At 26.6% G+C, this 19,754-nt stretch overlaps 5 protein-coding genes across 8 annotated transcripts; 3 read left to right on the forward strand and 2 right to left on the reverse strand.

Annotated features, from left to right (window-relative positions):
* Positions 1-356: 356 nt before the first annotated feature.
* Positions 357-1,652, reverse strand: LOC105832977. Its single transcript, XM_012674339.3, has 4 exons — positions 1,554-1,652; positions 1,186-1,436; positions 977-1,087; positions 357-781 (listed from the first exon to the last, which is right to left on the reverse strand). The coding sequence occupies exons 1-4, from the start codon at positions 1,630-1,632 to the stop codon at positions 518-520; spliced, it is 705 nt and encodes a 234-aa protein (XP_012529793.2). The 5' UTR covers positions 1,633-1,652; the 3' UTR covers positions 357-517.
* A 71-nt stretch (positions 1,653-1,723) lies between these two features.
* On the forward strand, positions 1,724-3,535 carry LOC105832978. Its single transcript, XM_028190528.2, has 4 exons — positions 1,724-2,066; positions 2,145-2,307; positions 2,443-2,711; positions 3,118-3,535. Exons 2-4 carry the CDS (start codon positions 2,154-2,156, stop codon positions 3,253-3,255), a joined length of 561 nt encoding a protein of 186 aa, XP_028046329.1. The 5' UTR covers positions 1,724-2,066; positions 2,145-2,153; the 3' UTR covers positions 3,256-3,535.
* Positions 3,536-4,387: 852 nt separating this feature from the next.
* Positions 4,388-8,951, forward strand: LOC105832969 (H2.0-like homeobox protein). 2 transcript variants are annotated; one of them, XM_012674326.3, is made up of 5 exons: positions 4,388-4,878; positions 5,005-5,148; positions 5,469-5,687; positions 7,647-7,834; positions 8,409-8,951. In XM_012674326.3, the coding sequence occupies exons 2-5, from the start codon at positions 5,043-5,045 to the stop codon at positions 8,574-8,576; spliced, it is 681 nt and encodes a 226-aa protein (XP_012529780.1). In that variant the 5' UTR covers positions 4,388-4,878; positions 5,005-5,042; the 3' UTR covers positions 8,577-8,951. The 2 variants fall into 2 exon arrangements, with proteins under 2 accessions (XP_012529780.1, XP_036145289.1); XM_036289396.1 differs by having other exon boundaries at positions 4,388-5,148.
* Positions 8,952-10,257: 1,306 nt separating this feature from the next.
* LOC105836758 (probable cytochrome P450 12a5, mitochondrial) lies at positions 10,258-15,370 on the forward strand. Of its 3 annotated transcripts, none has more exons than XM_036289979.1 (12): positions 10,258-10,702; positions 10,825-11,023; positions 11,218-11,499; positions 12,081-12,192; positions 12,249-12,371; positions 13,153-13,291; positions 13,549-13,796; positions 14,153-14,336; positions 14,395-14,564; positions 14,714-14,792; positions 14,854-15,063; positions 15,150-15,370. In XM_036289979.1, exons 2-12 carry the CDS (start codon positions 10,867-10,869, stop codon positions 15,258-15,260), a joined length of 1,815 nt encoding a protein of 604 aa, XP_036145872.1. In that variant the 5' UTR covers positions 10,258-10,702; positions 10,825-10,866; the 3' UTR covers positions 15,261-15,370. The 3 variants fall into 3 exon arrangements, with proteins under 3 accessions (XP_036145872.1, XP_036145873.1, XP_036145874.1); XM_036289980.1 differs by having other exon boundaries at positions 11,218-11,454; XM_036289981.1 differs by having other exon boundaries at positions 10,649-10,702; positions 10,893-11,023.
* A 91-nt stretch (positions 15,371-15,461) lies between these two features.
* LOC114255373 lies at positions 15,462-18,939 on the reverse strand. Its single transcript, XM_028193890.2, has 7 exons — positions 17,675-18,939; positions 17,233-17,329; positions 16,863-17,172; positions 16,664-16,763; positions 16,322-16,426; positions 16,058-16,219; positions 15,462-15,953 (listed from the first exon to the last, which is right to left on the reverse strand). Exons 1-7 carry the CDS (start codon positions 17,966-17,968, stop codon positions 15,888-15,890), a joined length of 1,134 nt encoding a protein of 377 aa, XP_028049691.1. The 5' UTR covers positions 17,969-18,939; the 3' UTR covers positions 15,462-15,887.
* Between the last annotated feature and the right edge of the window lie 815 nt (positions 18,940-19,754).

Raw genomic sequence — 19,754 nt, forward strand, 5'->3', positions numbered from 1 at the left:
TCCTTTATATTATCGCCGTCCTTATATCGTAAATATTTTTATGCATTTAAATAAAGTATTAACAAATTAGTATTAATTATGAAGTAATTACTTGATTTAACTTTACAATGTTATTTCTATTTATATTGTGTAGTCGATATTGATTTTGTGAATACATGATTATTGTGCCATAAAAAGTAATATATCAACATGAATCTTCTGTGGTAATAATAATAGATATTAATGTAAAGGAAAATTTGCACGTATATTTATAATTGTATACGTACTCCAATAATTAAAATGTTCTGTGTTTTGTTTTATATAAAATAGAGTTCAAATATTGTTAATCTTCGAAACATTTTAATCTGTAATATAAAAAAAAAGTTTAATAATATCTAAAAGCAAAACACATTGTTAAAAGTATATTATTTATTGTCCGTCTTTACCATAGAAATATATTTTTGAGTTTTCTAATGAAAATATTTCCTAGAAAATACTTCCTTCTAATGAAAATACTTCCTTACAGTGGTAATACTTATTATGAAGAAAATAAACGACAATCAGTATGTTTCTCTTCACATTCATCGCTATTTGTTTCAAATTCTTTTTTAGATGGTAACCACGCAATAATTCGATGCATATAATTTTGCGATTTATTATTAAGAGAAATTTGTGCTGCTTTTATGATTGGAGATGACTTGCATAATAATAATCGAATGCAAGCAGAATCAGAACCAGTAATTCTCGCTATCAATTGATTTGATAAATTTGGATTCCTTGCTTGGTCAATTAAATTTCGAATCTGTTAAGCATAATTTAAAAACATGCATAAATATAATTATATTTTAATTATATATACAAATGTATAATTAGAATGTTCAAATGTGAACATTTTAATTTTTATATTAATCTCAAATAACTTTTCCTTTATTATTTTAATCAAAGTTTGAATCGTTCTCTTTTATATATTATATATTTTTTATATATAACAACTTACATTTTTATTTTTATTTTCTAAAATAAATTTTAAAGGATGCCAAGCCAGCTTTCCGTCGTCCATATTTCTGGCGATATTACTTTGCGATTTCAGTCCAAAAAGTGTACTTATCTATCAAAAGAAATAATCAAAATTATATAAAATTTAAAATAAATGTCATTACTATATAATTTATATCATGTTTAATGTGTATATAGCTATATATTTACCATCTGTGCAAAAAATATAACACTATTAACTGCGATTGCTGCTACTTTTCTTGAATCAAATCCAATGAGTCGAAAGAATGTTGAAACAAAATTCGAAGGACCAAATGATTGTTTGTCATCGTTTCTGTCTTCTCCTTGTTTTTGTTTTTGTTTATGGCCTAAACTTTTAGACACCAAGTCGGCAATATCTTTTGCCATTTCTAAATAGTTACTTGCATACTGTAATCCTGCCTTAATCTTATCTAGAACATCTGAAATTAAAAGTACACAATTGTTTTCTTACAAAAATTTATTTTAATATCAGCAGATACCAAAAAATATCTGAGATTTACAATGAATATTTAATTCTTTGAAAGAAAAAAACTCACCGTCAGTTTTTGCAAGTCGCACTTTGTCAAATATAGTTACTAAAAAAATACAAAGAAAAAAGCACGAGACTCTAGACATTTTGCCGAATCAAACTGTTCAGCGATACTGAGACTACTACTACTATAGATCTTTGTAAAACATTATAACGGGTGTTTTGTGTTAATTGTGCATTTATTTCTATTCCGTTGCTTGTCTCCGACAAAGTCCTCGTTGAGTCACTTGTTATGTGATTGTTACTCTTCTTGCTTCGTCAGCCAAGCATAAGAAAACGGCATCCGTGTTTCGTAGCACGATTTAGTCGCGTTCCTCTTAGAAACCAGTAAAAAGGTTTTGAGTGACAAAAGTTCTAGAAGTATCATTCAAAATTATATAATATATATTCAAAATTTATGTAGTTATTATCATCAAAGAAATTTTAAAAAAACTACTAAGCATTTGTTCCCAGTAATAACCAGATTGTTCAATTTGTGCTACTCCAAGTTTAAATATTTACAATATTTTTGCTACATAAAGTAAGTTATATTACAACATGTGTATATAATAAGAACTAAAGTACGAATTTATATTTATATTTTAACTACAAATTTTAGATCTCAGCTATGTATTGCGGTTTGTTAATATTTTGTGCATTTTACATTTTAAATCTGACATTTGGAGATCAATCATCTCTATATCTGAGTGAAATTCGCAGCTTAAGCGAATTGCCAATGAATAAACTAATTCATATAAAATCTTCGCTTGCAAGTAATAATGGTAAATTTTTAATTGTAAATCTTTCATTAAACATTAACTATTATTATATCAAATTATCAGAGTGTTATTGTGAGATAATTAATATTAAAAATATAGATACATTTAGATAATATTGTAACACTTGTCTCTTTATAGATATTACTAACGAATATGAAGATATCGAGATGTCTAGAACATTACCGTTGACACTGCCAATGGCATTGAAGAGAAATAATAAGAAACCTATAAGACGACACGAAGAACACTATGATGAAAAAGGCAAAGATACGAAGATTTCAAAAATCTTTCAACTAGCAGTAACTGCACTCTCTTTTCTTGCATTTGGTGGTTATCTTCTTACACTCATAATTACAGCAATTCGTCGCAATACGCCCAATGGAAATGGAAATGTCCTTATATTTTCGGTAATAATTATAACAAAATTTTTTATGTTTAAATTAAATAATATATAATAAAATATCTTTAGTGACTATTTAATTAATACTTACTTTTGTGGATACAAAGTTTATTAAACAGTAATTTATTTTAAATTTACTAAAAATAAAAAAATAACATTGCTTCTTCGATTAAATATATAACTATTAAAAGAATATTTTTCATCATTAAATTATTATCCTATTGAAAGATCTCTTTACACTTTTTATAATTTAATGGACGATTAGTTGTTATATTTTAAGAATTCATACGTTTCTCTAAAAGACCGTTAGATCAATCTATTGATACTTTGTTTATAACATTCTTTTACGTATCTAAGTTGAATTTTTATTAATGTTTCATTAATCAAACAATTACAATTAATTACTCTTTTAGAATCTGCAAAGTCTACAGAAATTGAACCGCCCTAAACGGAATATTTTAATATTCGATCCAATGGAGAATAACTTCGAAATAGACAAACTCTATGAAGGAATGATTATGCTTTCGAGAAGTTATGCCTTGTACAATTGACCACAAATCGTGTAAACTTAGCATTTTCTAAAAAATTATTATTTATATATAATTATATTAGCAAATAATAAAATATACAAGCAATAATTTAATATATAAATACAATATAGATGCAATAAATTAAAACAAATGTTTTATAAAAGAATACAACAGGATTTTAAATGTAAATGTTACAACAAATGAATTAATAAAGTTATTATGTCCCTAACAATTTAGAAAAAAACGACTTACTTTTATTACAGAATGAAGGTACATAAAATATCGTAATAATCCAAAAAAACAATGAAATAGAAACAAATAAATTAATAGATCCTTAAAGGAATTTTTTATGTTTCTTATCATATAGTTAAAAATTATAATGCCGATCAATTAACTTTATTTAAGAACTGATTATCACACAAATCTACAGATTCTTGAAAATCCTAAAACCTAATAAAATCGAATAGAAGACCGCGCTGTGTACATATCTCGAAGAATATTCTTGGCGTGTGGGTAGAGAGGCAGCTTCAAACATGGCTCTTCAAATAAACATTTAAGTGGCTGTGTACTTCACAGACCTATACGTAAAAGATAACCATATGGCTCTTGCAAAGATATCATCGACCATACATACGTCTCTATACCATTGTTCCATCGATAGAAATATGCAAATTTTTATACCTGCAAAAAGCTCTTTGGAATCCAATCCGTTTCTGATTACATGGCGTTCATGTCTGAAAGTAACAATTATGAGACGTAAAATGTAATATATGCCACTATTATAGTAATTTGATCAACTTATTTAAACACACATTAATTAGAGAATTATATCAAACATAAACGTATTAAAACATGTTTAATAATACTAAACGTTAATACAATAAAAATGTAAGTATTATATTAGTAAAAATATTCAAATATTTAAAAATAGAATAATAATATTAATCTTTCACACATTCTTAAATTTTTAAGATTATAAGATTATTTATAAAATAATTTAAAATAAGAAATATCTTATATTTTACAATAATAAGATACAAATATGATAAACTGAAGAAATCAAAAACAAAATAACACATACTTACTCATAGAATTTAATATATTATATAAAATTAATAATTTAACATATATTAAAGACAATTTTTGTTTATTATTATTATCATTATCCTTATCATTGCTACTAAACACAAACACGCGCGCACACACATTCTTACGTGTAAAATCTTTCATCTTTTTAAAACATATCTTATAGAAAATGTTACTTGAGTTTGACATTTATATCCGCAGCATCCAACTTATCATCTTGGTCAGACCAATCTTCTCATAGTCCCGCCTACCGGTATTTTCGTGGACCAATCCAGTTAATCCAGCTAAATCACAACTAGCGGTGGTGATTTTTTTCAACCAGAAATTTCTGAACATGGCTCTCGTTCACTCATTCACTTTTATGCTGTTCTGCAGTACCCTCAAATATTTTTTTTCAACATTGATAATTTCTTGTAATAAATTAATTCAGTCTTAAGACTTCATTCTTAAAGTTTTTTTCCACTGAACTTAATATGTTTAACATAGTTATGTGCATTAAAAAATAGTGTTATAAAAAGTGATCAAGAAAGTGAATTAAAATGATGTAATACAAGTGAAGTAATTATAACTTGACTTTTGTTACTAAAATCCGTTTTATATTATTTTTAATATAAATTCTTTGTATAAATTTGTATTTTGTATAAACAAACATGCATTTTCAAATTTTATGAATACATAATGCAGATACCGTGCAGATTTTTGACAAGTTCATAGAAAAGACGATGAACGACATTAATATTTTCATCATGGATAACGCTAATTGTTCTAAACAATTGAAATTTGGAATGGATCGCATATTATCAAATGAAATTTGCACAAAAAAAACAGGTAAAAGTTGATATAGCACTTGAAAATTATAATTTACAAAATATTAGATAGAATTTTTTCCTTTTATAATTATCATTATTAACTTATAATTTATTACACCAATTTTTTTATAACTTATATAGTAAATTACATTTCCGTTTAACCAAATATGTATGTATCAATTTTCTTACACATATCTTTAAATAAAAATTATAATTTTTAATTTCAATATCTCTTTATAATGCTAATACTGCTAATAAAACTTTGTACTATTTAATTGTATAATGTATATATATTGTCATTCATATACGTTATAAAAATTTATAAAAATATGTTGACAGATATTCTTAAGCCACTTCCAATACAACTTCCATCAATACGTTGTCCTTGTATTGATAATTGCGAGCGATGTGAAACTGTCACAACTTGTACTTTATTTCCACATGCCCATCATTCATCATTATCGTATTATGAAAGCATCACATCTGCACCTTATACTGGATTAATGGAGAATTTAGGAACTTTGTATCGACCAGCAGCATTACGTCCGGTACCAAGAGGTAAATTATAATAAATTAGATATATTATTGCATTATTTGCTCAAAATTTGCATTAGTAAAAAATAGAAATTTTACCCTACATAATGTTCCAATCAATGTACAACTAAATGTTTCGTAGAAAATAATCTACTCTCAAGTCAGAATCAAAACAAATTTATTATTTACTGCATCTTTCTGATGTTTAAAATTGTACGAGTTTTTAATTAATTTTTATACGTTCTATAAAGTCTAATTGAAATTAATTAAATATAACTTTGTCATACAGTTTATCTCTTAAAGTTTAACTTGTTAGACTTGTATTGTTTAATTAAATTTTAATATATAACAGAATATTTTTGCTTTTCACAAAATTCGTAAAAATATCTTTAAAAGATTCAACTGAGCGTTGCAGATTACGTCATTGACAAATGTTACCATATGGACGTATCTTGTCCTGATATTCAGGAGCAAGTAGAACAAAATATTTACGTATCAGTGTATTCACGTGTTTCCTGTCTGTGTTTAAACGACATCTTAAGTGCCATCCAGCGTTTATGCAGGGCGTAAATAGCGGTTTCAATACGTATTTTCTCGGTTGGTTAAAATCTGGTAGCGCCTATATTTTCCTTTTTTTGTTAGAATTTATTTAGAGCGCTCTCCCCCCCCCCTCCTTTCCTTGTCCATCACTTTTCTTTGCTACCCACAAAATTAATAATATACTTATATGCTACTTTTGTATAAAATAAAATTAAAAAATAAATAAGTAGGTAATACATAAATTTTAAAAAGTTTATATTTCATAAATCTGTTTTGTAAGTAATTATATTCATAGCCTAATCATTCATATTTTGCAAATTGTATTTAAGCAGAAATAAAATAATATGTAGATAAAATGTAACATAACAATATAAATCAATTTTCAAGTTATTATAAATTTGCTGTAATTATTAAAGATGTAATTTTTTTTGTTATACTTTATATATTTTACATAATATCAATACATAAGCTATAATATATTATATCTTCACGGAAAAAATTTTATATAAAAATTACTATAGTAAATAATAAACGCAGATCATAGAGGAAATTGTGAAAATTTTTGTTTTTCATCAAATTTTATAATATTTATAACATATTTCTCTATTTATAATATAATTCTCTATTTCTTCTCATGGTCCGTGGCTATTATCGTACATAGTAATTTTTTAAATTTTCTCCGTGCTGTTTAAATTGTTACATTAATTTTTCGCACAGCATGAAGAACCCTATCAAATGTAGCAAAATCTACAAATTAGAAATGTACGATCAGAGATCAACACAAAAACCCCAAAATAACTATGATGTTAAAGTTATCTGTTCGAACTTGTACGGAGATTCAGTTTGAGTGGAGGTACCACACTGTTTAAATACATACAGATGTTGTATACTTTCATACGATCGTAAATCAGTCCGAAGTACCCCATCTCTGAGGCTTCTTCAGATCAAGATCCGTAGAAACTGACACTCATGTACCTAAGAGTAGCATTTGTCTTTCATGGTGCTTCTTCATTTCGTGTAATTAAAAATTGTTTTAACTATTTCCCTTGTAAATATATTTAGAGCCGATTGCTTCAACTTTTCAGTAAACTTACCTACCAGGTAAGCATGTGTCTATCTTCATTTCTTTTCTTAAATAAATAAAAACAAACATATATTTATCTGATAGGTAAGTTTACCAAGAAGTTGGAACAATTGGCCCTTAATCTTTTCAAAATATATCCTCTCTAAATTCCTCTAAAAGAATTTTTAATGCATTTTTATAATAAATATTTTTTAAACAAAATTTTCAATATTATTAGATAACAGAGCAAAATCATATTTGTGCATTAAATAAAATTAATTAATTAATCAATAAATTTAAGAAATTTAAAAAAATTTAAAAACTCATATCTTCTAAATAAAGTAATTATGAAATAATTTCCGATAATATTCACTTTTCAGCACTTATTTCATCTTCCTCAACAGTGAATTCTTCAGAAACAAACACACGAAGAAAAAGATCATGGTCCAGAGCTGTCTTTAGTTCTTTACAACGAAAAGGTCTGGAAAAAAGATTTTCTCTACAGAAATATATCACAAAACCAGATAGGCGACAATTGGCAGCAACATTAGGTCTAACCGATGCACAGGTTATAAAATAAAATCTAATGTCTCTTTCTTGCGCAATAAAAAAATTTTAATATTTGCACTTGCATGAAAATAATATTAATAATAAAAACATCATTTTTATATTAAATATTCTTTTACATTATAACAGAAAAAATACATTATTATAAAAAAAAAATTACTCTTAAATTGAAACTTATGTATTCAAATTAATGCGATCCTTGTTTCATATATAAGCAACAATATATAATATTCTTCTTAAAAGAATTTGAAAATCTTGGATTTCAAGATATTATAGTCTTATTTCAATACTATAAGTATTATTTTAAAAATATGATACAATTGTTTTGATAATTTTATTCTAAGAAAATTATAATCATCGATTTAAATATGTAGTATTTTCAATATTTTTTTTCCATTCAAGAAAATTCTTAAATAACAAGAATATTATTTTCTTGATTAAACTATATAAAATTTTGAAATAAATCTTCATTCAAGTAAATCTTTTTGTTTTACCCCGATATAATCTCATTTCAAAATTTCTATTTTGAAACTGGAGATATTGTCAAAACAAGAATATTCTTTTTTTCTGTGTAGGTTAAAGTTTGGTTTCAAAATCGTCGAATGAAATGGCGGCACACAAAAGAAAGCGAAAACACTACGTTGACCGGCCCAGATTCTACTCAAAAAGATTTTCCGCAAAAATTAATTAAATCTATCACCAATGATACAATGCAAGACGAAGAAGATATAGAAATTGATTAGATTTATAAAGACCGTTACCCAAATTGGGTTCAGTTTGTCCATCAATAAAATCTGGGGGAAATTAAATCTTTATGAATAATAGAAGATGTAATAAAAAATGTATTAGCATTTCCCTAAATAATCTGGCAAGACTTAGGGTATCTAGTGTCGTTAAAAGATTTGAAAATAGCAAAAAGATGGATTATATTGGTATTGACGATAATGTCCTAAAATCGCGTTCATATAGGTGATATTAGATACAATTTCTGGTTATTGCATCAAGTGCTGCAAAAAATTAGTGGTCCACACCCTGTGTATTTTTGGGCAATATTTCTTATAAAATTTTTATATATAGCAAACAAATTTATTTTAAAAAGCTATAAACATTTGTCAAAAGTATAAAAATTGTATATATATATATATATATATTACGAGGTAATTATATACTATATAATAAATATAATATCAATGTAGTCATTAATATGCCTAATTATATACATATATCTAACTGTTAAAAAAAAACTGATGCATGTTCAATCTCAAAAATAAATAATAAAAAGCTTATTGTGAGCATAATAATAGTAATTTACGATAAAATTAAAGCTTATTAATAATTTACTATTACCTATAATTAAGAAAATTTTACATATTTTATATATATCCCACAAAACATAAAAATATACTTAGTACATACATTGTACATACATTTATGTATATTACATATTCCAGGTATATACATTCTTAATGTAATGTATATACATTGGATGTGAAATGTATGTGCAAATGAAACCGGGTTAATGTACATAGAAGATTCATAGTATATACATGTGTATATGATATGTATATTGTATGTATGTATATTCTGTATATACATTATTATATGTAATATCCCAGGCAACCAGCTGACGTCGAAATGACGTGAATATAACGTCAGTTTTTGACCCGTTCGACGTCAGTTTATGACGTCAAATTGACGTAATGACGACGTAAGTTTGTCTCGACGTCAAAAATGACGTCAGGTTAATGACGTTTACTTACGTCATTTTTATGACTATCCCAGGTAGTAAAAGTCGCCGTTATTTTGACATTTTAGAAAATATTTTGGGCACATGTCCTATATGTGCAGTATACTTGCATTGTGAAAATATCGAAATAACATAATTATAATGTAAAAAAAAATTTACGTTGTTTCTCAACAAGCATCGTTACCCACCAAACCATAGTCACATACAGAAAATCATACGCAACCTAGCACTTTGTGATGATCCATGAACACTTGATGCTCATGAATACATATTTGTTATAGATCAGTTCATCAATAGATGTCAAAAACATGAAACTTGTAGTAACTTGACGTTTGAATGTACGAAATATTTACGCATAATACATAAATATACACAATTTTTTAACAAAACCGTGTTATTTAAATAACCCCTGATGAGTCGTCGAACGGGTCAAATATTTTATTGAAAATCTTTTTCAATTGATCCATTTCATTGAAATTTATTAAATTCATTAAAATTTATTAAAACTCATTTAATTCATTAAAATTTTATAAAATTTATTAAAATTTATTAAATTCATTAAAATTTATTAAAACTCATGTATAAAATTTGTTAAAATTCATTAAAACTCATTTAATTCATTATAATTTTATAAAATTTATTAAATTTACTTTAGTGTTATTTAACAAAAAAATAAATTATATGAATTTTAATGAATCTTAAAGAAACCTTAATAAATTTTAATTAATTTCAATTAAATTTAACGAATCTTACTGAATCTTAGTGAAAAGGGGTCAATTGAGAGAAATTTTCAGTAAAAATTTTAGTAATATAATATTTCCATCAGAGACGTCATTTAAATAACGTCATTATGACGTCTTATTTACTTTTTCGGACATAATGTGTGTGTGTATACACATACATAAATATTCTAATATCTATTATATAAAACTTAAAAATATTGGAATGAATTTATCATTAATACGATTTTCTATTTTTTCGATATTTATTCTTCCATAGTAACGATTTTATTATTTCCTTTTTTATCAGTGCAAACACGTGTAACTCAATCGTTATTATACAATAATATTTAGCAATCTCATTTAGTCTTTCTAGTCTTTTCTACACTATATTTACTAGCAGGTATAAGCAAAAATTTAAATTTCTATATTATGTATATGTTAATGTATTATATATACATTAAATAACTTACATTTGCATTTTTAAATAATCTTACATATGTTTAATTAAATTTTTTATTTAAGGTATAAAACCATCTTAGTGTTATAAAAATATCAATTGCAAAAATGATACGTTATTTAATGAAATCCAGCTTTATTGTTCGATATCTTTCATTACAAACATACGGAAAATGTTTCTATCACTCAACGATGAAGCTGGCAGATACATTAGCAGCTAGTGAAGAAAAAAAAAGCGTGTCACTGAATTCCAATAACGTAATAAGTAAGAAAAATGATACTTTACAATTCAAACAATCACATGTTTAATAGTTTCCCAATAAAAATTACATAAAATAGCATACAAATAAATTAAGTTGCTGGAAATTTTGAGAAAGAAATCATATTTTGTCATAGTCTTAATATTAATATAATTGATATTTGGCTATTAATGTTATACCAAAATTTTCTCTAATTTAGCTGCCTCTGTGGCACAATCACATACAATTCCGATGATAGATGCAACTATAACATCAACAAAGACAGCGCCATTATTGGAAACATCAAATTCTGAAATAGCAGAACGTATTAAAATTACTACATCTAAAGCTGTACCACATATCGGTATAAAAAAAACACCATTACCATTTGAAGAAATTCCTGGCCCATTGATTCTGAAATTATGGGAAAAGTATTGGAGATACGTGCCACTTTTGGGTACGCAACTGTTTTGCAGTCTACTAATAAGCAGACATACCCAGGGTATGATCCCTTGAAGTTCAATTGCTTGAAATTCGAAGAACCATTTTTGCATATTTATGTTGAGAATTCTCTCTCTCTCTCTCTCTCTCTCTCTCTCTCTCTCTCTCTCTCTCTCTCTCTCTCTCTCTCTCTCTCTCTCTCTCTCTCAAGAATATGATCAAAGTTCATAACAATGTACATAGAATATAAATTAATTTTAGTTCTTCAAATTCTGAGCAAACTGCTTTCAGCAATTAAAAAAAATAGACAAAATATATTAAATCGTTTTTAAAATTTAAAGATATATTTATGTATTTGTGTCTTTATTGTAATATATATAAAAAATAAAAACATACTTTATTATATTATGTTATAAAATTTTCTCTATATAAAAAAATATATAATAGCATATGTGTATAAAATTAGTTTTGATATATCCCAGAAAATATAAAACAAATTTAACATAACAAATTTTTCAAAGTAATTCTTGTAATCAATAATAAAAATAATTAAACAAATTAATTATTATAAAAAGGGTAACTATATATAATCTGATATTATATACAATATAATATATTAAGAATAATATGTTACATTCACAGGACGATTATCCTGGAATCGCAACGTCACGCCAATTAAATACTTATTTGATGAATATGGTTGTATCGTGAGAATTAACGGACCGCTTGTGAATGATATAATTATGATTCACAGGTGAGATATCATAATCTGCATGTTTTTTCAAATAATTGACTCATCAATCATTTTAGACCTGAGCATATAGCAGAAATTTTCAATCAGGAAAGCAAATCACCTATACGTAGTGGAATTGATATCTTACAACATTATCGCCTTAATCATCACAAATATCGTTCCGCCGGAGCGTTTTCTTTGTAAGTATAATGTGATTAAAAATTTAAGAAATAATAAAAAACTTAATACAATTACTAAATATAAACTGAAAAATGTAATTATGTAACAGTGTATAACAGTTTAAATTGATATCCTAAAAAGATGTTTTCTTTTTTGTCTATATAAGAACTTTTGATTTTTATGAAAATATAGCTTATATTTGCAAAGAAAATATTTTTATTTACATATTAATTATTTTGCATAGATATATAATATTCTCTTTCTTTAAATAATATTCCCTTTCTATATTCTTGTAATTTTCTTTTTTTTTGGCATACAAGATATTTCGTCACTTCCGAATAAAAGGACGTTAACTCAAAGCCGATTGAAAAGGGGGTTAATTCGGAACCCGATTAAAAAGGACGTTAACTCGGAAGCCGGTTGAAAAGGCATTAACTCGCGCCCTCAAATTTTTCGTTTCAATTTAAGTTTTGACAGCATTGTCAAAATAATTTTAGTGCTCTACCTGTATGTGCATATTTATTTTTGTTTCAATATGTTTATGTTTTAAATCAAGCACCAAAATTATTTCAGTAGCTGCAAAACTAAAATAAAACGAAAAATTCGAGCAGACGAATTAACGCCTTTTTCAACCAGCTTTCCAGTTAACTCCTTTTCCAACCGGCTTCCTAGTTAACGCCCTTTTCAATCTGCTTCCGAGTTAATACTCTTTTCAAACGGCTTCTGAGTTAACGCCCTTTTATTCGGAAGCGACGATTTATTAGTATAATAATTTAATAATAAATTTTATGAAACCTCCAGACAAGGTTTGGAGTGGTTGGAAGTAAAAAGGAAAGTTGAGCCGTTGCATGAAACTATTTCTGACAATATTGAAAAACTGGATTTAGTAGTTGGCGAGCTTATTAATAAAATTCGTAATATACGTAATCGTCAAGATGAGGTATGTCACTGTACAATAAATAATAATTAAGAATTTACATCAGTAATATCAAGTGTCTTAAATTTAACTTATACTTTTTTTATAATAATTTAAATATAAAAGCAATATTACAAAAGTAAACCTCACAAAATTAGATCTCACAAAATTAAAATGAGCAAATTATAGTAAGTAAATTTAACAGGATAAATAAACATATTTTATTATATATAATTAATAAAAATATAAAGAAAATAATACAATTATTATTTAAACAACAGGTGCCAGCAAATTTTCATCAAGAACTTACCGCATGGGGAATGGAATGTTTCTACGTGATAATGTTCAGCAAACACTTTGGTTTTCTCGATTCTACCTCAAAATCAGCTTCAGAAGCCACAAAAATTATTAACGCGTTAAACACAGCCCATACTTATATGAGTCGCTGCGAAACCGGATTTCAAGTGTGGAGATTCTTTGAAACTCCATTCGCCAAAAAACTTTATGCAGCTTGTGATGTTCTTGACGAGTAAGTCAACAACGTTTAATAGGTTCAACGAAGTTTATTTTAACCATACGTTTCTATTTATACAATAAATGTATGTGTAATTATAATTTTTTATAATTAAATTATATAATATACGGTTGTGCATGTGTGTGTGTATGTGTGTAGGTGTGTGTACACACTGATAACAAATTTTGTCAATTTCAATATTATATAATAAATGTATGTGTAATTAAAATTTCTTACATAAATTATATAATATGTGGTTGTGCATGTATGTCTATGTGTGCATGTGTGTGTGCACACTGATAACAAACTTTGTCAATTTTAATATTCTACTAATTTCTCAAATAATATTTACTTACGGATTTAAACTCCAGAGTTATTGGAAAATATATTCACCAAACTCAAAATAAGCTGCAAACTTTGTCGCTATCAATACAAGAGGAATCTACAAATGAAGAGAGAAAATTACCATTACTCGAAAAAATGATGATTCAGCGTATTCATCCAGACGACATTTCTATTCTTCTGATGGACATGATTATTTTAGGCGTTCAAGCTGTAATAATTTAACATTACTAAAATAAGATTGTAAATGGTAATTATTGTACATTTTCAGGTTATTAATTGCGAGGCATTCCTACTTTATTTCCTAGCAAAAAATCCTAGAGTACAGAAACGATTATATAATGAAATAATCTCTGTTTTATCAAAAACAGAATATACTCTGACAAAAGAAAGCTTGGAAAATATGCCATATCTAAAAGCATGCATAAAAGAAAGTCTTAGGTAATAAAAAATATAAAAATATAATTATTTTAGTATTTTAGAATACATTATACATACATTTAAAATTTAGTTATAAATTATTATCTACAAAAAGGCTAAGAAAGTTAAATGTGTTAGTTATTACATGTAACGCACTATTTTTATAAAAGATTGCGACCAGCATTTCCCTATTTGACAAGATTATTACCATCGGCAATTTCATTACACGGATACACAATACCAAAAGGAGTAAGTTAAATGTTAGTTTAAGTTTTTAAACGTAATATAATAAATAATTTTATTTTTTTAGACTTTCGTTATAATGGCAAATCAAATAACATCACAGCGTGAAGAATATTTTGAAAATCCTGAAAAGTATCAACCAGAAAGATGGTTGAATCGAGATGAATATACGCATAATGATTATCAAGAGTATTCATGTCTACCTTTTGGCTATGGTGTACGATCCTGCCTGGGAAAAAATATGGCCGAAACACAAATGATGTTACTCACTGCAAAAGTAAATAGGTTTGACGCGTAATAATAGATTTTACTTAAATGTAAATGTAATGTAAAAGTAATATAAAAATTTATCTATTTTTTCAGTTGGTACAAGAATTTACAATTGAATATGATTATGCTGAGATCCAAAGTCGATTTCTTATGATAAATGTACCAAATAGATCATTACGTTTTCGATTTGTAGATAGAAATTAAAAAATAATAAGAAGTATGGAATTTACATAAGTAAAAAAATCTAAAGAACAAGAGAATTATTAGATTTGAAGATGTATCTTTATTAACATTATATTATAAAAATTATTAATATTATTAATATTATTATTATTATTATTATTATTATTATTATTATTTATTAATTAATTATCAAATGATCAGAAATAAGATTATCAGATTATTCTGTACAATAAGCTGTATAAAAGGAAGAAAGAAACTTAATTATCAATCGTATCCTTTTTCTTATGTCAAATTACATTGCTTAATTATTTTATTGACAAATTAATTTAGAAGTTGCAATAAATTAAAATGTGTTTATGTTTGTATCAAATGAGTTTTAATTTGCTCGAAACATATAAATTAGAATATATAAATTATTTGAAAAAAGAAATAAAATTAATAATTTTTGTTTATAGATTATTATCATATACAATTCTATTAATAATTTAATTGTTTATATATAAATGCAATAAGATCTCTCTATATAAATAGCTTTTGACTTTTTATATAAATACAAATACATATTAATATTATGCTAGTACAATTCTACATAGCACAGATATTTCAAAAAATATATATTTAATTTTCACCTTAAATCTGATTCCTTCTTTATTCTTGACCCATTACGATATGTGCCCGTACAAATGCCATGTATGAAAAAACTGTCGAGATATACTGAAAATAAAATAAATTTTTTAATTAAAAGTAGTAATCAAATATAAGAAAAAATGCCAAAAAAATGCAGTAAAAATAATATATAAAGAAATACAATTTCTTACTGATGCATAATAATTCATGGACAAATTTGGTAATGCGCATGGAATTGAAACGGTGACTGGACGTTGACTTCTTAATATAATATGTATCAAAATTTTTCGCGTTCTAGTTAGATCATCATTATACCATAATGATTCGTAGACCGCAGACGCTATGCCACTACTCTAATAATTTTTTTAACGCAGAAAAAAATTAGATGTTTGTCATCTCTACTACTGTATATAATATAATATAATTATGCATTTCACTTTATATAAATAACTAACCGTGCTCATAACGTTGTCAGCTGGCCAGGCATACATATAGAGTTCCACAAAGCCACAAAAAGCTATCATAAGAAATGTTGATTTCACCGTCCATGGTATATCGCGCTGATATATCGGTTGACGCGCATCAAGAAAAATATCAAGAAAAAATAATGGTCATGATGTATATAAAATATTATGTAATATGTTGCATTAAGGAAACAAATGTTTTAAGTTCCAAACAATTTGCTTTCCATTACTAATAAATGATAAAATCATTTGGCATTATTATAAAACAATGTTTTTACAGAATATATAACAGCTCACAATAATTCACACAAAAGCATAGTACACTATACTTACACTCATAAAAGTAAGATAACCAAATATTACCGCGCCAGTACTAAAAGTCACACATAATAATGCTACGTAACGAATTGCACGCGTCACTTCTTTTGCATATCTATAATTCAGAATTTAGAAGAGAAAATATATTTATTCCTTTATTATTACATTTAAATTTTTTAATTCTCTTTTTTTCAAATCTATATTATATAGGTACCCAAGTAATAGCCTATGTTCATGCGTATATTTTGTCAGTTCTTTCATATTCTTCATTGTACGAAATCGAATGGACAGAATGTCGAATCTGGCGGCTACAAACCAAAGTAGAAGAGCAGGAAAAGTATTGGTGCTAACTTGTATTACACTTTGATAAGCGATTAATACATGATGTGCATAAATGATAATTTTTAATGGTTGAGAGTGCATGTTAATTGGATACTCCGTTTCACTCGGAAAGGATTGTGACGAAAATAAAGGTGTAATTATAACACTGATGCCTGTCATCGCCAACCAACAAAGAATGCTACCTGTAATAATCAACTTATTAAAAGAATTGTTTTAATAGCTAAACCTAATACTGTACATACCATAAAATGGTTTACATTTGTCAATATATAGTTGAAAAATTTTTTTTTCATATTCTTGCGCTTGTTGATAGTAACTCTCCATTTCCAAAACAATAAACTGCATTGTCAAAGCATATATTAATAGGTCTTTTATTAATTTTATAAATACAAAATATTAATAAAATGTATTAATAAATTTCTCCTTAGAGCATCATATAGCAATTATTCATTATTGGAAGCATTTTAAAAGACAGCATGGAAAAAAGTAATAAATACTCATATATTTCTATTTAAAGAATATATTTATCTTACAAATTAAGTGAATAGTTTTAACGTGTTATTTCATGATTTATCTTATAAATATAAACAGTTTTTATAAGTATTTAAACAAAGATGCACAGATTTTATTAAATTGTCAGAAATTTAAGATTTTCTTGCAATTTAACATAAACAAAAATTTTACCTGCAAACGTTTGTTTTGCATCGCAAAGAGTATCATTTGCAATGGAATTTGCACGATGGCGCTTAATTGGCATCCTAATTTTATTACCAGAAGTACATCGTCACTGTGCTTGCAAAGTGTCCATATCGCTGCAATGGCAAACACTATTGAGTTCGTAAGGCAGAAACACTGGAAAGCACTGCGAACAAGTCTTTGAAGCTTCGTTGCATTCGGTGGAAGAGGCCAACAGCAAGCAAATGTCAAGTATACCCTTAGAAAGGCAATTACTCTATCCAGTGTTATCTTTCCCTCCATGTCGAAGACACAATGGAAATTCAAGCTAGCATAATATAAACTGTAATTATCTTCGCAATATCGCCAAGACAATTTGCCAGCGAGTAGACGCTGTAATAACACTATCGTGAGGCGCCAAATAATTGTACATGCGGTACATATGATATAAGCAATGTTATAGTCTACCCTCGAAGCAAAGTGTATTGATTCTCGAGGGATTTCAATATGTACAAGACATTAAAAAACCTCGACATTATATTAATATTGTTTATTATAATTTCATTAGAAGTCATAACTATTCAGTCAAGTGGTTGCATTAGGTATATGATAGAAATATATATATATATATATAATAGAACTTTAGTTTAATATATATATTGCAAAATTTACATATTAATAATTTAAGCAGTTAATGTTTTAATACTTTAGTAAATTGTATGCATTGATACTGTATTCATATTCGCGGAATATTACTTTCGGAAATATCAAAATCTTTATAGAATACTGCTTGAATTATTACTTTATTTGAATTGTTACTTGCATTAACATTGTTTTATCAAAGAGATTTCAGAAAAAGAAAGTTCTACAATAAACTAAAATTTCTAAGGATTTCCGTTTTCACATTTACTATAAGTTACTACCAGGAAAATTAATAGAGGGGCAATTTTTATAAACACTTAATACCTTGCCTTTGACAGCATTTCCCATCGTGTAGGAAGACAAAAACCACTTAATTAATCATATACATCGAACACAATGCTGCCGCGTATTTATAAACACCTTTAGACGCGCTGGTAATTGTCTAGTAATAATTAAACCCAGTACAGTGAAGTATAATTAGAAGTAAAGTGAAGTTGCACGGTTTCTCGCGAGATTGTCTACAACGTATATTTTGTAATAAGAGTATAGACGAGGTAAGACAAATTTAGCAAAATAGAAACATGATGTATCTAAAAATATTCTATATAATTTATTAATTAACATTTATATTTTTATTTAATAGTTACAAATTGTATAAATTGGTTATCTTATTTAATTTTAATTTTTTTATCTTGTTATTAATTTTTTTCGAATTTGTATTCCATAATCAGGTTTAAATTAAAATTTTTTCTACATACAATTATATTTCTAGTAATGTACTTATATATACAGATGTATGTACATACATATTACACCTCACCAAACACCAAGTTACATCCCAGGTAGTAAGCCCACGTCATTTTGACGTCCCAAAATGGTCATATCTGGTCATATGTCGTCAAAATGATCATTTTTTTACATGACCTAAAATTGACGTCATGATGATGTCATTTCGAAGTCATATTTCAGTCATGATCTGACGATTATTTTCCCAGACAGCACACATCTAAAATCATAAGGGACATAAAGACGTCATTAAGACGTATTTCAGACAAGGTCTAAAGCGGTGTCTATACAATGAGATTTAAGGCGTAAGGCATAAGCATATTATATAAGCATATTATATTCAACTTTAAGAGAACTTTTTTAAGAAAATATTTAGATATCTTGGAAATAATTTCAAAATGGTCAAATTAACCATTTGAACGCTTCAAAGTCTTAATTCCCAGACAACACGCATGTCTAAAAGACATCTTTAAGACGTCTTAAAAGAGACGTCTTTGAGACTTTACGAAAAGACGTCTTTATGACGTCTTAAAATCGTCTTATTTTAGACGTCTCTCTTAAGACGTCTAAAATACGTCTTTTTTAAGACATATTCTTTGAGACGCCATTTAGACGTCTTTACGACATCTGAGAAAGACGTTTTTAAGACGTCGAATGACGC

The sequence above is a fragment of the Monomorium pharaonis genome, chromosome 7 (genome assembly GCF_013373865.1).
Source record: "Monomorium pharaonis isolate MP-MQ-018 chromosome 7, ASM1337386v2, whole genome shotgun sequence".
In the NCBI taxonomy this organism is placed as follows: domain Eukaryota; kingdom Metazoa; phylum Arthropoda; class Insecta; order Hymenoptera; family Formicidae; genus Monomorium; species Monomorium pharaonis.

Excerpts from the sequence above, each read along its gene's own strand:
- LOC105832977 (XM_012674339.3), bottom strand. The coding sequence starts at position 1,632 with ATGTCTAGAGTCTCGTGCTTTTTTCTTTGTATTTTTTTAGTAACTATA. Across the intron at positions 1,437-1,553 it reads GCGACTTGCAAAAACTGACG|ATGTTCTAGATAAGATTAAG; the intron begins GTGAGTTTTTTT and ends TTTTAATTTCAG. Across the intron at positions 1,088-1,185 it reads TTATATTTTTTGCACAGATG|ATAAGTACACTTTTTGGACT; the intron begins GTAAATATATAG and ends TTCTTTTGATAG.
- LOC105832978 (XM_028190528.2), top strand. The coding sequence starts at position 2,154 with ATGTATTGCGGTTTGTTAATATTTTGTGCATTTTACATTTTAAATCTG. Across the intron at positions 2,308-2,442 it reads TTCGCTTGCAAGTAATAATG|ATATTACTAACGAATATGAA; the intron begins GTAAATTTTTAA and ends GTCTCTTTATAG. Across the intron at positions 2,712-3,117 it reads GAAATGTCCTTATATTTTCG|AATCTGCAAAGTCTACAGAA; the intron begins GTAATAATTATA and ends TTACTCTTTTAG.
- LOC105832969 (XM_036289396.1), top strand. The coding sequence starts at position 5,043 with ATGAACGACATTAATATTTTCATCATGGATAACGCTAATTGTTCTAAA. Across the intron at positions 5,149-5,468 it reads AATTTGCACAAAAAAAACAG|ATATTCTTAAGCCACTTCCA; the intron begins GTAAAAGTTGAT and ends ATATGTTGACAG. Across the intron at positions 7,835-8,408 it reads TAGGTCTAACCGATGCACAG|GTTAAAGTTTGGTTTCAAAA; the intron begins GTTATAAAATAA and ends TTTTCTGTGTAG.
- LOC105836758 (XM_036289979.1), top strand. The coding sequence starts at position 10,867 with ATGATACGTTATTTAATGAAATCCAGCTTTATTGTTCGATATCTTTCA. Across the intron at positions 12,372-13,152 it reads TCCGCCGGAGCGTTTTCTTT|ACAAGGTTTGGAGTGGTTGG; the intron begins GTAAGTATAATG and ends TGAAACCTCCAG. Across the intron at positions 14,565-14,713 it reads TGCATAAAAGAAAGTCTTAG|ATTGCGACCAGCATTTCCCT; the intron begins GTAATAAAAAAT and ends TTTTTATAAAAG.
- LOC114255373 (XM_028193890.2), bottom strand. The coding sequence starts at position 17,968 with ATGGAGGGAAAGATAACACTGGATAGAGTAATTGCCTTTCTAAGGGTA. Across the intron at positions 17,173-17,232 it reads CAAATGTAAACCATTTTATG|GTAGCATTCTTTGTTGGTTG; the intron begins GTATGTACAGTA and ends TGATTATTACAG. Across the intron at positions 15,954-16,057 it reads CCATGAATTATTATGCATCA|TATATCTCGACAGTTTTTTC; the intron begins GTAAGAAATTGT and ends TTTTATTTTCAG.